General features: G+C 39.9%; 1 protein-coding gene across 1 annotated transcript; it reads left to right on the forward strand.

Annotated features, from left to right (window-relative positions):
- The first annotated feature begins 115 nt into the window (after window positions 1–115).
- Window positions 116–14,013, forward strand: tdrd7a (tudor domain containing 7 a). The gene is made up of 22 exons (XM_077525417.1): window positions 116–203; window positions 1,056–1,263; window positions 1,851–1,995; window positions 2,908–3,025; window positions 3,149–3,235; window positions 3,490–3,524; window positions 4,141–4,181; window positions 4,594–4,764; window positions 4,911–5,456; window positions 5,577–5,755; window positions 6,600–6,789; window positions 6,898–7,009; window positions 7,136–7,350; window positions 8,152–8,286; window positions 8,469–8,552; window positions 9,123–9,257; window positions 9,493–9,603; window positions 10,075–10,234; window positions 10,365–10,468; window positions 10,616–10,806; window positions 10,915–11,075; window positions 13,514–14,013. The coding sequence occupies exons 2-22, from the start codon at window positions 1,060–1,062 to the stop codon at window positions 13,744–13,746; spliced, it is 3,357 nt and encodes a 1,118-aa protein (XP_077381543.1). The 5' UTR covers window positions 116–203; window positions 1,056–1,059; the 3' UTR covers window positions 13,747–14,013.
- Window positions 14,014–14,247: the final 234 nt, after the last annotated feature.

Raw genomic sequence — 14,247 nt, forward strand, 5'->3', positions numbered from 1 at the left:
AATTTAAACGTTATACTGTTTAATTGTGGGTCGCACTATTTGCGAACTTCCGGGCAGGTAGTGGCTATGTCGACGAGGACGCGCGAGAGGGAGGGGGAAAAAAAAAAAAAAAAAAAAGAGGCCAGAACCCGCTTAATTAGTTTGCGAACACGACGGCGATACCCCACGGAGATACATTTATACATCGGCTACGAATACGACAGGTAATTTTGTCACAAAAATATCGCTTCATATTGTAGTTTGGCCGCAGATGAACTCAATTATAATCATCGTTACGCGTGGAAAAGAATGCTTTTCAATCTTTTGCTACAGTAACAACATGGCTAATCGTTACTTGCTAAAATACTGAATCCGCCATATTCCTCTGGGATGTTTTTTTAACTGACGTAATTAATCGTAAATTGTGTCTCACGTTTAATTATTTCTACTTGATATTAATTAGGAAAGCCATTCTGATATTAAAAAAATAAAAAATAAAAAATCTCCTTTTCAAAGGAACACGAATTCGGGCAAATAATGCAAAAAAAACAAAAACAAACTGATGAAACACATCACCATATCCAGTGAAACCGCAGAAGGTAACGCAAAAAATTACAACCTGTTGCATTACCCTTACACACAAAAACGAGACCTGTTCCATCAGTCGCAACTTCTAATGCAACAGGTTGCACTTGCTATGGAAAACGCCAACTCTTCTTGCCTTTTGGGGAATCAATATTACTTTGGTTTGACTTGCACAATTTTGCACTGTGTGAATTTGATATTCTGTCATTGCAAGTGTACTTTATTTAGGACAATATTTAAATGATATTTTGTTTGTGTCATTATTTTGAAGTACACCACTGATAAGGTCGGAGTATCCCTAGTTTTGGATGAGCTGTATTTTTATCCCAGCTGTTTTGATGCAAGCGGCGGGGTACACCCTGAACTAGTCACCAGGTTGATTTTGGCCATGATTTGGATTATGTCCTACTGTCAGCACACAGCACCGATTATATCTCACAGCACACTAGTTGGGAATCACTTGTCCAACTTGCTTTTTGTTTCATCTACAGCACGATGTCGGACAGCGAGTCCATAAAGAAAATGTTGCGGTCTGTCCTCCAGTCTAGCAAGGAGGGTGTGGGTATTCACAGACTGCAGTCGGAGTACCGCTCACTCTGTGGAGAGAATATCCCACTGCGGAAACTGGGCTTCATGAATTTGGAAGACTATCTCAGAAGCATACCCACTGTGGTGCGGCTGGACTACCGCAATGGAGATGTAAGAGCTTGTTTCTCATCATTGGGAGTGGTGGTTAATGTCAAGTAACTTTGGTTTTGTCGATGGTGGAATTAACATTGATTGGATCATGTAAATGAATAACACCATAGGGTATAAAGTCAAAACACTGCATACACTGTGTACATAGGTTTTCATAATTTAGGAAGGTGAAATCAACAGTAATCAATGATTAAATCTTTTTTTTTTTGTAGTTAATAAAATTAAGTGTCTTTTACTAGATACTATTTCTTATACAGAAACTAAAAAACCCCCACACATTTTTTTTTATTTTTTTTTTTAGCTTTTCAGTCACAAAGGATACATAAACATCACACTCTTATTCTGTATATGATCTCAATACAAAACAAGAATTTGTTCTTTGCTGCGGCACCAGTCCAAAATATGATACTTTGATTAATATTGCATTTGTGGATTAGTTAAAATTAAACTGAATAATACATCAGCCTAATTGTTGGGTGAAATGATTATTAGCTGCTGACCATATGTGATGTTGAAGCTACAGTAGCGACTTGCCTGCTAATACAGCGTGCTACTGAATTGTATGTCACTTGCAACTTACTTTATAGTTGAGATGCTTTGCTGCAGTATGCAGTGAGACAGCTCACATCGCTCAGCTGGTGGCACGACAGAAGAGTTCCAAGAAATCAGGATGCTCCCAACTCATCAACTGCAGGATGAGACAAAAAGCTTCTGACACATACATGCGCCGGGGTAAGACATGCTTACGGTATGCAACACAGAGAAACTGCCAACTCAGGTCTCACTTTACTCATTTAATATCCCATTGGTGGTTCTCACAAAACATCGTCCAGCCAGGTGCTCAAATGCTGACCCAGTTCGAGAGACTATTTCTATCCCTTTATTTACCATTAAAATTAAAATAAACAGTATTGCGTATATCTATATAGCAGATATAAAGTACTTACCTTTCTGAGATTTGTTCTATTTGTGTGAATATATTTTGAACAGTGAAATATAGCCGTTGCAACTACTTCCTGTTCACAACATGCCAACAGACCCAAGTAATCAAGAGGACTTTATACCATTAAAATGCATCACTATCAAAAACATTTGTTACCAATAAATTGGCAGAACGTCAATGCAACACAAGTTTAATCAAGTCCTACAATGACCTTAATTTTCATGTTTTAAAAAACAAAACAAAACTTTGTTTATTTTACAACCACCATCGAATAAAAACGTGTCTAGCGAGGTGTCAATTTTTATTGGTAATGATCAACAAATAAAATCAACACATTTTGTTTTTCATACTAGTTGCATGTGCTATTTCTTTAGTGTATTTTTTTGTGTTTGCATCAGCAGAATTTGAAAGGAATTTGCTCAGCAAAGCACTAATAATTTATGGTGGCCATTCTTCGCCGTTTAGAGATAAATTGCTCAATATAATTGGTAATTTTTGTATGCAAGTAGTGATTGAAGTTGTTCAAGTGCAAAAAAAACTTGTTGAGCGCTTAAGTGTTTGGTGCCCAGGTACCAAGCGCTCCAATCCACACACTCCTGCACCTGTTTTCTGAGAACCACACAGATGTGAGTTTTCTCCTCACGATGATTGCCTACCTGCTTCAAAAGCGTTTGTTTGCTCAAAATGAATTCTGCATTTAGGGTGGCCGATGCCTTCACTCCGGCAGCCTTCAGCTGGCGGCGCTTCCAGGCCAGCCAACCGCTTTCGGCCGCATGGTGGCTACAGAGGCTTCAGTGCCTCTGGTGATGTCAGATGCAGGTACATATTTTTGGGCTAAGTATTTGGATTGAAAATGACTTACATTTGTGTCTTTTATTTGATTCCCCCCCCGTTCTGTGTCCTTTTTATACATAGTAACCAAATGTTCTCCTGACTTATCAGGCAGGCGGACCAAGGCTTTATCCCACCAGTAGAACACAGACAACCTGCCCCACAACCAGCTATGAAACAGCCTGCTGTCCTGGACAGGTGATGTAGAAATAGACTTGCATCAAACTTACTGATATGTTGTCACTTCTGAATATATTATATGAGCGTAATCTGAGTAGGCTACAGTATGTGTTTTGCTTTAATGAGAAAAATAACATTTGCTTAAACATCTGGTGAGCCATTTCTTGGGTGAATGTGTCATTTTATTTTAACATTTTCTCTTTCCTGTAAATTGTGTAGAACGATTGGCATGGCATAGTCATGCATGCACTCAATAAATTTCTGTTTTGCAGGGCCACAAATGTGGTAATTCCACAGATATCGAAAGGTTGGTGTAAACATCAGTTTTTGTTGGCATTAGTCACCCTACATAAGGTTGAACGTGCATTTAAAAAATTAGGCATTGAAAATATGTGCAGTGTTCATCGAACAGAATAGTCCTAATCTAGTTCCTCAATTCAGTGGGTATTCACAGCTAAAATGGGGTTCAGAAATAGGAAATACATTTTGGCTATATATAGATGACCTTAAAAACAAATGATATCCTGTGATCTTTTGGTCATCAGCTACAGTATACTGTAATATAGAGAGAGTCCCTGTCCACCCTGTTATCCATGTTGCCTCCTCCAACACACCTGAATCAAGTAATCAGGATCATTAACAAATTTATGCCCAGTTTGCTGATGAGCTGATCATTTGATTCAGCTGTGTTGGAGGTGAAAGATACGGAAAACAAGGTGGATAGGGGCCGCTCGAAGACCCAATCTGTGCAGTTTTCAGAGTACGTACTTTGCTCTTTTTTTTGTGTGCTTTTTTTTAGAATATAATTAATCTATTAAATGTGCCATGATTTTTGTGTGTGTTGTAAGAAAAGTTACATATAAAAGTAGATTCTTAAGAAACTGTTGTTTAACTGTTTCAAATATTTTGGTAACCTTTCACAGAGAATCCACCTGAACAAACCTCCACAACCAACTGCTCTGAGGTACAGAAAATATTCTCCCTGCTTTGCATTTTCTCCTTGCTGTTTTTTATCCACACTGAGAAAAAGGAAAAACGTTTTGGAAGTTGAATGCTCACATCACAACACACTTAGAGATTAAGAAATAAACTCATTTTATTTGACAGATTAACACCATTTTCTTCAATCACTGTATACTTGGGGGGAGGTCCCATGCATCATTCAGTCTAACAAGATCTTATAAAAGAGCTTTATCAAAAATTCTTACACTTCAAACTATTGTTTTCAAACTTTTTACACTGGTAGTGACGTACCCACTAACAAATCTGTGGAGACATCTTGAATTGGATTACCGGTGGAGTTGAGAGCATTTCTTCAAAATGTCACCCTGTTGGATGCAAGAAAAATGATTTGGTTGGAAATTCCCTTCACACAGTCATCACTGCATGACAAGACGGAGGTGCAGAGAAGACTATTCCAGCTATTGGAGAAGTACTGCACCGGGCTATGGATGTCGAAACTGCCAACTGTCTTCAGTGAAATGTTCAGCCAGCAACTCCCTCCTCACGTGCTCACTGATCTGGAAAAATGGACAGACATTTGTATGGTGTGTGTCTAAAAATCTCTTGTGGTATTAAAGCTGAACTGTGTTGATGTCTTTATGCCCTGTTTTGTTAAAAATGTTAATCTAATTGTATTAAAATGATTGTAAACTATTTTTCAAAGTACTGTGCGCTCCTCTGGTGTTTACAGGTCGAGAAATCATGCAGCGCCAACGGTGACCAGCTGGTTTACCCTCCACTGCGTTCCTCGACTTCTCCGAGAAGCAGCCAGTCTGAAGGCCTCGCAAAATCCTCCATTAACTTGAGCATGTTGGATTCCTCACGGGTGTCTACTTCCGCCCCTGTGCAAGTGCGCCCTGTTCCAGCTACTGCCAATCTCAGACAAAATTCTCCCCCTTTGGCACCGACGTGGACAAGTCCTCCAAAAAACAACCCTCCTGCCTTAACTCCTTGTCATACGGCCTCTGAAGATTTACCACCACAAAAGTACACGTTATCATCAAACTCTGTTTCTTCTCTTCCTGTCAAGTCCTGTGCTGCCCATGTGCCAGATGATGTTTGTGAAAGAATAAAGGAGCTTCTATGCAAGTACAGTTATGGATTGTGGGCCCATGCATTGCCCAAACTTTTCTTGGATGCATACAAGGCCCCATTCCCTGAGCATTTTACGGATAAATTATCTCTCCTTCCGAACCTATGCACTGTGGAATACCCTATTCCACATGACAGCAAGAAGGTAAGTGGTTGGGAGGACACTTTGAAACACTACATTCATGCATGCTGTCATATATATTGGACTGTTTGGATGATGAAGTTTGGACAGCATTTTCAACAATGTATTTTTTGTTTGGATCAGGCCATCCTGTATAAGCCCATAGGAGTGAACCTGGACAGGACAGACAGCACGGGCCACCAACTTCCATCTGGTCTGGAGGTTATCGGCTCTGTTGTTCCTGCTTGTCTAGTTCACCCGTCAGTGCAGTATCCCTCTGTGCTGGTCACTGACGCCAAAAGCAGTAATGCAGTTACCATACGGTATTTTCCACATTATTACAGAAATTACATCATCAATGAAAACATATCTTTACCTGTTATTTGTTCACTTGTTAAATGAAAAAAATATATATAGTTAAACATTTATACCGTATTTAGAAATTCATGTATCAGTAGTCTTTACGTACTGTTAACTAATGCAGAAAAGATAAGAATATCTCCCTATTTGGCCCATGTTGTTAGTCAAAGCTGGGCAAAACCGTGGTTATGTCGGCCCGTTATTGACGGATGCCCATCTTTTGGTGACTGCTTCCACATTTTAGACGTGTGCTTTAACACAAAACCTCAAAGATGCACTGACTAAAGCAGGTTTACGATTCAGGTCAGTATTGGCGATCTTTCTCAGTCTGTGTATTTGTACAATTTATGATTATGTGTTACAAAGTACTCCATGAAAGGTGGGCGTCAGTCAATGGCAGAGCGATGTAACAACGGTTTTGCCAAGCTCTGTTAAGACGCACAGAGCTGTGTTAGGCCAGTTAACACAAGGTGAATCAGAACATCTGTGGAATGGTTCCCTTGCAACTCAAACAGCAAAAAAAGTAATTGGTTTATGGAGAACGAAGTAAGCTGTTATGAGACACAACATTGCAACCTCCACACAGTAAATTTCGTCGAGTATTTTACTCTAAAAAGACCCAGCTCCCAGTCTAAACAGAGTCAAATTAGTAAAATATTCAGAGAAAATGCAAATTATACTCTGTTTAGAGTGGAATGGGACCAAATAGTCTTTTTAGAGTAAAATCTGATCGACATATTTACCGTGCAGGAAGTTTCATGAAAATGGTTATGCAGTATTTGCGTAGTCCTGCTTTTTCCTGTGCAGGTATGTTGGCGAGGGCTATTCCAAAGCTCAGGAGGCAATGGAGGATGCTATGCTTTCCTTCTATAAGCAAAACTCCACTCTCCAGCCACTCTCCAAGCTTGCTGTGGGTCAACTGGTAGCAGTCGTTGGAGAGAATGGCAACGAACTGACGAGAGCTCAGGTCACTGAGGTGACCAACAGTAACATCAAGGTAACCTGTCGCTCGGGTCTTGAGTACTGGAGGCAATCCCAGCCGTCTGCGCAGGAATTATTTCCTTGCAGACATTAAAAGCTTTTTTTTTTCCCCCACCCACACCAGGTTTACTATGTGGACCATGGCTTGACTGTGGAGACTCCGAGAGAAAGTCTTCTGGATTTGCACCACGACTTCCTTTCACTCCCCTTCCAAGCTACCAATGTTAGGCTGGCAGGTACACGCACGATATGACATTCACCGGGAATTTTTAAGATTTTGATGTCAGGACCAGGCTGGGATGAACCTGCCTGCTTTCCTTGAACTTAACATGCTTTACTACCCTTTAGCCTCCTCTCCTCAGGTTTAGAGGCATTCAGTTCCCATCCCTCTGTGTTGTCCTCCTTGGAGAAGGTTGCGGTCGGGAAGATTCTGCTCATGGAGATATTGGGCTCTACTCATCCCAATGACTTGCCTGAGGTGTTGCTCTATGACACCTCACATGATGATGATGACATCAATTTGAACTCTGTCTGCTTGAAGGAACTGCACGACAAAACTATGAATAACCCCTTAACTGTAAGTATGATGGGATTACAGTAAGTACTGCATGTGTAGACGTGTATGACAAGTCTAATCTTTTATTAGTAGGTGCTGTACAATCCTGATGGTTTTTTTCACTTGTAAACACATTTGAGAGAGTTTTGCATTATGTATATAAACATCCGAGACCAGCAAGGTGTGCCTTTTAGTCTGTGTGTCATCTCCATTAACTCATTCACTCCCAGACTTTTTTACAGAAGCAGTCCCCTTAAACTCACGGATTTTTTACTGGATTTTGACTGATTTTGCAAGCCCCCACCCCCCGAATATTGTGTTCTTTTGCTATTTAAAAAAAAAAAAAAAAAAAAAAGGAACCTACCAAAAGAATGATTAGTTTCTTCTTTCATCAGGAAAAGTATATTTCTGTTTTGCAGCAATTAGCATTAGAATATAGCTAAGTTTCATCATTATTCACTATTCTGTTTAAAATTGTGGGGAAACGGCTTGTTTTCAACATGGCCCTGGTTGATCTCTTATACTCTGCCACCTGCTGGCCGTTTTTGTAATTACTACCATTGCTTCACCGGTTCTCTGCAGTTGAGGCTGCATCAAAGCCTTCTGTATGATCTAGCATAAAAAAATGTGTAAATACGTCTTTGGGTCACTTAAAACATTTAAAATAGAACATATTTATACGTTTTTGGGAGCAATGAGTTAAAAGCATGAAAATGTGAAGTATATTTTACAACTGTACTTCCAGACGGCAAGGTCTCCCTCCCAGTTAGTTACTATTACTTTTATTTTGTTGTGTGATTGTCATTTATCTCTTGCCTTTAGGTGAGTTCTACCTATAAAGGCGTATGCGTCACAAATATTCGTGCAGATGGCATTATCTTTTGCCAGCTGCCCTCCAGAGGAACCGCAAGACTCAGCAAGTTGTTGGAAGAAACAAAAACATTTTTTTCCTCCCAGGTAGGTCAGCCGTAACTAAACCCCCCACACTGTACTGAAGGGCATAGCGAGCAGTGTGGTTATTCAACAGCAACCGTGGTAGCTCCATGGCTCATTTAGAGCATCTGCTAATGTGGTTTTAAAATAAGAAATACCTATTTTCAGGTGCCATTGATTTAAAAATTGATTTCTGTTCCCATCAGATGACCTCTCAGTACCTGGTTTCTAAACCCTTCAATGGCAAGCTGTGCCTGACCTGCTATAAAGATAAATGGTGCCGAGCAGAGGTATGCCTGATTTTAGTATGATCTTATTAGTTAGTACTCAGTCGTTGTATTGATTTCTTTTGAGTATTTATTTCCCAAAGATATGTTGATCATTTATATGTTATAAAAGTAGGGTTTTGCCAAAACCTTTTTTTACTCTCTTAAGTACACGGTTCCAAGGCGCAAGTCATGAGGATCAGTTGAGCCATGCAGTTTGATGACTTATGTTAAATTGTTAAACGTTTATTAGTTAAGACATGTTTGCATTCATGTTATGACAGTGATTTTTTTCCCCAAAAGAGGAAGGAAAAACATCACATTCTCTGTGTTTTTGTGTAAGTTGATTTGAAAATTAAACTTTTACTTTAAAGAGAAATAAAAAAAAATGCTAAGAGGAGGAAAAAAACAGTCAAATTTGTTTTTCATAATGTCAAAATTGAACAAAGTTACACCCACATTGCCATACATTTTATACAGGTTGATCAGTAGTTATTATTGCTTCTGATTTGAATACGTTCTGTGGGGAATTTAGACTGAAGAAAACAAATTTGTTAATTTAATTTTGAGACAACGATATGTTCTTGTTTTCAGATAACCAACCTTCATGGCAACAGAGTCATCGAAGTTGTCTTAATTGATTTGGGTGTAACAGCTACTGTAGAGGTCACTGAACTTCGAGAGACACCGCCTCCTTTCATCCGAGACTTCCCCCTCATCCCGCCACAGGTTTGTTTTCACGGAGAAGTTGCTTCCTCTCCTTTGACGTTTCGGTCAAAGCTTCAATCTACGGAAGTTAAATGCTCTGCAGTTATTAAAATAATAATTTACAGAACATTTAACGCTATTGTAAATGTGAATTGTTCTTCATCTGTGACAGACTGAGAAACAAACAGATTCCATATAAAATCTGGTGTCAAAATATTTTCTAACCAGTGAAATTTGATGGTGCTCCTGTGCTCAGGCAATCAGATGTCGGCTGGCTGATGTGACCATTCCAGAGGGAGAGTGGAGCCCACATGTTGTTTTATGGTTGAAAAATGCTGTCCTGGGGGTCGAAGATTGTAAAATGAAGGTAACTTGATGTTAGATAATGCTTAACATACAGGTGTTAAGAGAGAGATGGGGTGTATAGCGTATTTAACTGTATTTTAGTTATTGTAATAGGACTGCTAATTATGTTGGCTGTTCAAGGTAGCGTTCACACTTGGTTATTTAAGTCAATTGGACTCTGTTTGGACTATTTACAAACAAGCAGGCTGAGACAGACTTGGAGAGGTTTTCTTGGCCCTTGCAAGTGAACTTTGGCGTGGTTTAGTTCACTTGAGCTCAAATGACACCAAAGACTTGGACTAGCATCAAAATAACATATAAGGAACACACAAACATTTTTAATAGTAAAAATTAAAGTCCATGCCACCACTTCATATAACAAAACATATCAGTTGGTCAACATGATACAATAATAAAATTGTTGTTTGGAAAAACAAATGTGGTTTAATAAAGTGTTTTTTTTGTGTGTGTTTGTTAAACTGCTTTACTTTAGATTTTGAAGTTAGAGGAGCACAAAGATGGGAGACTTGTGCACGTGTACCTGTTTGTTGATGCTGACCACGAGGACGTGCACCAGAGCATCAACCACAAATTGAGCAACCCAGAAATGTGGCAGACGCTCAACAGCAAAAAAAGCAACATGGCCGCTGGTGGTAAGGACGCTGACATGGTTGCATGAATACCAACAAATTACAAAATGCACAAAGAGATTAACTTTTTGTTCCAGCCAATTTTAAAGCAATTGATTTGCCTTCTTGTGTGTTTCTTTTCTCCAAACTCTAGATGGCGCTGCTTCAGTCAAGACACCGGGCAGCCCACCCTATCTATGCGACTCGTCTTTAGCCGCGACAATCACCAAGATGCCCCCACCACTGGAGCTCCCTTTGGTGTGTATGAGGATGAGTATTGTTACACAGAAGAATCATATCTAATAAATTATCATATAAGATAAGTAGTTTGGGAGTTAAAAGTTTTTCATGACAATCACAATGGATCTCCTAATCCTGACATTTCCTTTGCGGTGTATATTTCAGCCTGGTCAGAACATGGACGTCCACGTACCAGCAGCTTGCCACCCTGGTTACTTTGTGCTGCAACCGTGGAATGGCCTGCATAAATTGGTCGTGTTGATGGGGGAGATGATGCTCTACTACAACAAGACTGCCACCCCCACAGCTGTGCAGATCAAAAAAGGAGGGATCTATGCAGCCAAAATAAACAAAAGGTAGGTGATGAGTTGATGAAAACGTATGTTGATGAGGTGGCCGTGTACCATTGAAGGGAATATTTTTTACATCCAGTGCTTGATTAATATGTGACCCCCTCCGCCTAGTTGGTACCGCGCAGTGGTGAAGGGGATTCTCTCCAACGGCTTGATTTCCGTTTACGAGTTGGATCACGGAAAGCACGAGCTCCTCTTAAGCGCTTTCCTCCGACCCCTGATTGAGGAATTTCGACAGCTGCCTTTTCAGGCCATCCCTGCACAGCTGGCAGGTGAGTTGGACACTTTGTGCTTGTGGAATTCCCTTTAGCATCTGTTTTGTTTTGTTTTTTTCGTTTAAAAAAAAATAAATAAATTTAAGATATGCAATAAGTTTCATATGGCGCTTTTAGCTGAATTTGACCCATCAGCCGCTAAAATGTAAAATGTGCACCACCATAGTTGAACATAATCAAGAGGTAATTACAATTAATTAACTTAGAATACATTGAGTTAGCTTGTTTTGCCACATGAAAAAAATATATTCTTTCATTAGATGCTAAAAATGTAATTTCTTTAGGTACAGTGGTATGAAAAAGTATCTGAACCTTTTGGAATTTCTCACATTTCTGCATAAAATCACCATCAAACGTGATCTGATCTTTGTCAAAATCACACAGATGAAACAACAGTGTCTGCTTTAACTAAAACCACCCAAACATTTACAGGTTTTCATAATTTAATGAGGATAGCATGCAAACAATGACAGAAGGGGGAGGAATAAGTAACTGAACCCTCTGCCTAAGGATACTTAAAGAGCAATTGAAACCAATTTTTACCAAACAATTTATGTCAGGTGTGTGCCCAATCACTGATGAGTGACTTAAAGCTGCCCTGCCCACTATAAAACACACACCTGGTCAGAATTGTCTTGATGAGAAGCATTGTCTGATGTGCACCATGACTCGCTCAAAAGAACTGTCGGAAGACCTGCGATCAAGAATTGTTGGTTTGTATAAAACTGGCAAAGGATACAAAACCATCTCTAAAAGTCTGGATGTTCATCAATCAACAGTCAGCGAAGTTGTGTACAAATGGAGAGAGTTTGGCACTGTTGCTTCCCTCCCAAGGAGTGGCCGCCCACCAAAGATGACGCCAAGAGTTCAGCGCAGACCACTCAAAGAGGTAAAAAATAACCCTAGAGTGTCTGCTAAAGACTTACAGAGATCACTGGCAAAGTCCAATATCTCTGTGCATGCATCAACTATATGTAAAACATTGGCCAAGAATGGTGTTCATGGGAGGACTCCACGGAGGAAGCCACTGCTGTCTAAAAATAACATTGTGGCTCGTTTAATGTTCGCAAAAAGGCACTTGGGCACTCTACAGAAGTTTTGGCAAAATATTTTGTGGACTGATGAAGCCAAAGTTGAATTGTTTGGGAGGAACACACAACGTCATGTGTGGAGGAAAAATGGAACAGCTCACCAACATCAACACCTCATCCCCACCGTGAAGCATGGTGGAGGGTGCATCATGGTTTGGGGCTGTTTTGCTTCCTCAGGGCCTGGACAACTTGCAATCATTCATGGAAAAATGAATTCAAAAGTTTATCAGGATGTTTTGCAGGAAAACCTGAGGCCGTCTGTCAGACAGTTGAAGCTAAAAAGAGGATGGATGCTGCAACAAGACAATGATCCAAAACACAGAAGCAAATCGACTTCAAAATGGTTTCAGAAGAACAAAATACACGTTCTGGAGTGGCCAAGTCAAAGTCCAGACTTGAACCCCATTGAGATGCTGTGGCATGACCTCAAGACAGCGATTCATGCCAGACATCCCAGGAATCTGACTGAACTACAGCAGTTTTGTAAAGAAGAATGGGCCAAGATCAGTCCTGATCGATGTGCCAGACTGATCTGCAGCTACAGGAAGCGTCCGGTTGAAGTTATTGCTGCCAAAGGGGGGCCACAAAATATTAAATGTGATGGTTCGGTTACTTATTCTTCCCCCCTTCTGTCATTGTTTGCATGCTATCCTTGTTAAAATATGAAAACCTGTAAATGTTTAGGTGGTTTTAGTTAAAGCAGACACTGTTGTTTCATCTGTGTGATTTTGACAAAGATCAGATCACGTTTGATGGTGATTTTAGGCAGAAATGTGAGAAATTCCAAAAGGTTCAGATACTTTTTCATGCCACTGTACATGTTAAATATCGCAATAATATCTCGCCATATTCAGCAACTGTATCGCATGTTTTTCTAATATCGTGCGAACGAGTAAATTTTTTTTTTTGTTTTTTGTTTTTTGTATCTCCAACCTCAATATTGTGAAAATTGTATTGCGATGCAATCTAGTGATGTTTGGATATTGTTACATCCCTAATAAACAAGCCCCAAACTCGACTCTTCCATGCGAGTACAGGCCTGCTGTTCAGTTGACATTTTTCCCTGTTTAAATTTAATACGTTTATAATTTTGTAGAGTTTATAAATTGGCTCACTTACATATTTTTACTCCCCAGATTATAATGATGTCTGGCCAGAGAAGGTTTTTCAATCAGATATTTTGCAGTTCTCTACAGCTGCATCGCTCGGAGCCATTACATGTCACATTCTGAGGAGCCTGGCCAAAGAATACTACTAATACATAAAATTAACACCGGGTGTTTCCATAAAGGCATCACTTACATGTAAGGTTCTGCCGTTTATTGTGCAACTTGTGTCCTGCAGGTGTGCCTAAGTGCCAATGGTCAGAAGAGGCGTCCTTGGTCTTCAGGAACCACGTGGAGAAGCAAGCCCTCGTGGCCCAGATCGAAAGTGTGCAAGACGAGTCTGAGGCCAAGGAGGAACTGTGGGAGCGCAAGTTAACGGTGTATTTAGTGGACACCAAAGTAGAAGACAAGGACCTTTGGATCCACAGCCTCATGGCAGACATTTGCAATGAGCAATCATCCCTTGCTTAGCGACTCAATATCATTTTTTGTTTGCTGCCCTTGATGCATGTTATTAAGTTACACATTCCTTCTTGTGCATGCACATTGGAAATAAGTGTTGCCTTTTTGTTGTTGTTGTTGTTGTTGTTGTTGGTGTGCTTCTAGTTTAAAAGTTTGCAAGTTCAATTAGAAGAAAAATGTCTGTACTGGATGCCTTCATTACCAGTGTATGTTGCATGTTTTTCAGCATAGCTGCTAAATGTGAACTGTTTTAGCATTAAAAAGGGAAACAACTGATTCCATTTGGTGTAATGTATTGACTCACCCTAACTTGGCTATTTGCAGGAGCGAAAATAATTTGTACCTTTTGAAATGCATTATATTATAGTATATTCTGGTATATCATATTATAGTATAATAGTGTGTATGTATTTCCATGCAGCCCATGTAAATGAAGCATGTCCTAATTGTGAGAGAGCGTCACCACAGGAGTGACAGTGCAGCCTGCGTGGGGGTGGCTTATGGTGGGAG

This window comes from Festucalex cinctus, chromosome 6 (genome assembly GCF_051991245.1).
Source record: "Festucalex cinctus isolate MCC-2025b chromosome 6, RoL_Fcin_1.0, whole genome shotgun sequence".
Taxonomy (NCBI): Eukaryota; Metazoa; Chordata; class Actinopteri; order Syngnathiformes; family Syngnathidae; genus Festucalex; species Festucalex cinctus.